General features: G+C 41.7%; 1 protein-coding gene across 1 annotated transcript; it reads left to right on the forward strand.

Annotated features, from left to right (window-relative positions):
• Positions 1 to 1,367: 1,367 nt before the first annotated feature.
• On the forward strand, positions 1,368 to 3,752 carry gdf15 (Growth differentiation factor-15). Its single transcript, XM_076144439.1, has 2 exons — positions 1,368 to 1,704; positions 2,154 to 3,752. The coding sequence occupies exons 1-2, from the start codon at positions 1,368 to 1,370 to the stop codon at positions 2,942 to 2,944; spliced, it is 1,128 nt and encodes a 375-aa protein (XP_076000554.1). The 3' UTR covers positions 2,945 to 3,752.

Below are 3,752 nucleotides of genomic sequence, written 5' to 3' on the forward strand. Positions count from 1 at the left end.
GTTTGTGTTCCAGTTTGGTTAGTTCATTACATCAGGTTTGAAACACACTCACCTCTACCCCCCTTCCACTAGGGTGGTTTAAGGTTGTTCCTGGTTGATTCCCTGATTTGCTCCGAAGCAAATACACGTATACACACACACACACACACACACACACACACACACACACACACACACACACACACACACACACACACACACACACACACACACACACACACTGTCTCTGTTTGCTTAGTGTATGTCTTCATTGCAACCTGCTGCCATGTCAGATCTTAATCTTTAGCAGGAAACTTGCCAACCACACTGTGTCAGCACTCAGAATTCTCAGAACTTTTACATCATCAAACAACCTTTCAATTACAAGTCATAGTTATCATTTCAAAGTGAAATGTGCACGAGTATGAAGTACTGAAGAAATGTTTAGTTTTGTTGCTGGAAGATGGCACAGGGAGAAAGTAATGAAGACTGCAAGAAAGAAAGAAAGAAAGAAAGAAGGAAACAAGGATGGAAGGAAGGTATAGAAAAAAATGCTAATAGGAAGGAAGGAAGGAAAGAAGGAAGTTTTTCAATCAGTGAAAATATGAAATGGAGAAAAGAGAGGAATAAAAATAAAAGGAACTGTGAGGAAGCGTTCCAATCCTTTTTTCAAATCTTAATAATAACTTAGCTACTCAAATGAAGTACCACAAAATCATCTCAGAGCATTATGGAGCTCAATAAACCCTCGCATTATCACATTATCATTATTAACTCAGGGGGTTATACAGTAATGGCCCATTGTTCCTCTGCAGAAGTGGTCACTGTAAGACATCTGCTCATTTATTTGATTAAGTGGACAATCGTGGTGACATAGCCCACAGAGGTGCACACAGTGTACTTATGATGTAATCAAACCTATTCCAGCAAGTATTATGTGTCAGCTTCTGGCTCCTTCTATTTTTACTCCCTAATGCATTACTTGTGTATAAAAACTGTAGAATTTCTCATTTTTAAAACATGTTACACTTTATCATTTGGACGCCTTGTGTTGAGTATTATTCTGTTTGTGTTGCAACATTAAAAATTGTTATTAATCTCATAAACTTTAAATGCATAATTTCCTGACAGTTCCCTTTCTACTTGAAAGAAGCGGCAACTGTCTGTATTTCATAAGTACAGTTGTTACCCACAATGCTACTCAACATTGCACCATCATGACAAGCAGTCCTTACTGAGCCCATCAGAGGAGTGTTGTTCACCTGACCAAGCAGGGGTGTGGCAAGCCAGAAGCTCTATAAATAAAAGCATGTCAAGAATTTCATTCATCACATAGACAAACCACATTCACTGAGCAGCAGAAAGAAAACCTACCTGACTGGCTCGTCATGCTGTCGCTCCACTGTCTCCTCTATTGCACGCTGCCTCTCCTCTCCCTCTGTAGCTCAGGGGATGGTCGGCCTCACACAACCCACGCAGGCGCACCTAATGTGGGCAGGGAGGACAGCCAGAGGGCCCTACTTCTGGAGGCGGTGAAGACAGGGATCCTGAGCTCCTTGGGTATGGAGAGGGAGCCCACACTGACTGAAAAGGCCTCAGATGAGGAGTTGAGGAAGATGTATCGGCTGTACAGGGAAAAAATGAGGGAGCTGGGAGGAAATTCCAGCCTGCCGATGAGGGAAACCCGGTATTCCGCCATGTCGACCGTCCTCTTTCCAGCTACAGGTGAGATCATCAGGACATTTATTTAACATTTAAAGGATCGATCTGAGATTGAGACACTGCTGCAGATGTAGCTGGACTTGACTTATTATGAATACTATACTGTAAATGTGTCCATATAGTTAAAGTTTTAGCTCGAGATAGGAATCATCTGACTTCATGGAAACAATCTGTGACGAGTTTGAACATATGTAAAATATGTTGGAAATAGCACCCGTAACGATCAAGGAGTCATGTCAACAAAGCAAACACATTCCTCTGAGCTTTTAGAAATCATATGCATGACAGCATGACAGGCACACCTTGCAGAGTCTGCTGCACTTACATACAAATTCAATGATTAATGTCATCAATAAGCAATCACCAAATCATAAGATAACCAATGCTAAAGAAAAGAGTTTCTCATTGTCTCTTGTTCCATGCCTCACTCCAGATTGTCTTTGTCTTTTTAGTGGAGGCCGGAGAAGTGCTTTGGAGGAGAAATCACGTGGGTCAACAACTACAGCGGTTCCGAGCAGTTTTCAAGAAGAACCCAAATATCCAGACGGAATTGGCGCTCACTCGGGCTGTGCTGAAGATTTCCAGGCAGATCTTAGAAAAACCCACATCAGCTCTGCCTGAGGTAGGACAAGAGATTCGAGTCAAAGTCAACGGGAAGAAGCCCATGAACTCAGCATGGACCCACATAGAAGCTCTCGTCCATGGTAATGTCTCAAGCACTCAAGATCTGACGTTTGATATCAGCCCCGAGGTGGACAAATGGAGGAAGAACGACGGTGGTCAGTCGCTGGTTGTAGACGTGGCAGTGGTAATGGGCAAAAGACTCGTCGTCAGAGCAAATCCAACCTTCTCTGTGGAAGTAACCCTCATGCAGCCCAAACCAGCAGGCCGAAAAAGACTGCCTCGCTCCAACAACGAAGACGCCTGTGACGAGCGAGGATGGTGCTGCCGCAAGACTGTGAGCGTGTCCTTTAAGGACATCGGCTGGTCAGACTGGGTCGTGGCCCCGGCCGAGTACTTGATGCATTTCTGTGATGGCTCCTGCCCCCACAACTACAAGCCAGCCAGCATGCACACGCAGGTGAAATCTCGGCTGAGCCAGATGACCAGAGGAGGGATGCATCGGCCCTGCTGCGTCCCTTCAGCATACGAGGGCATGGTCCTCATGCATTACGACAGCAGGGGGAGACTGAAGCTGACGCCCTTCAACGACCTGATTGTCAGTAAATGTCACTGTGCCTGACACACTCTGGTCAGCAGTTGTAACCTGCACTTTGAAGTCACTAATTATAAAAGCATGTTACAAAACAAACAAAAAGACACGTTACCGTTGCACACTGTTGTTTTGTTTTGTACTGTGGAATGAACAGTTGATCTGTTCCATTACATCTTTAAATGAATAAAACCTTTATTTATTGTTAAGTTCTATTTAAGGTCACTTTTGTGGTTTTTGTTGTTTTATGTTATATATGATTTTTTTATGCATCTGTATTGTTCTAAGAGAGGCATAGTTTTGTTTTTATCTGAATATATATGATATACTGTCTGTTGTTACTCTGTAATGTCTCATACATTTCAATAATTGACACCATGATAAATGTTTTGCTTTAATTACAAAAATTTCCAATTGAATATCAGCAACATGTACATTTCACAATAAATGCTTGAGCCTAATATTTTCTCCTTTTTCATAATTTGTCCCTACAAGTGTTGTCAACTTGATACAGTTGTGGAACGTCTTATTAAAGTCCCTATAGATATTTCCAAGGTTAAGGTGTGGTATGATATCGTCTATCTCTCTGTGAAGACCTTGAACTAGACTAGAACTAGAAAACTATGACAATTATTAACTTAACCTGATGGAACAAACTGAATTATTACAGTAAGAAACAAAAGGTGTCTGCTGTGTAAAATCCAAACTGTTCAGATTACATATCATGTTATGTTACTGTAAATGCATTTTCATTGCAGATTATCAAAGGTTGTATCTGTAATATTTGCTTTTCAGTGCTGTTGAGATAAGTTATTTGAAAAAGAATAGACAATAAGCT

This window comes from Genypterus blacodes, unplaced genomic scaffold, assembly GCF_046128005.1.
Source record: "Genypterus blacodes isolate CSIRO-AG114 ecotype Tasmania unplaced genomic scaffold, CSIRO-AGI_Gbla_v1 ptg000029l_1, whole genome shotgun sequence".
NCBI classification, from domain to species: Eukaryota; Metazoa; Chordata; class Actinopteri; order Ophidiiformes; family Ophidiidae; genus Genypterus; species Genypterus blacodes.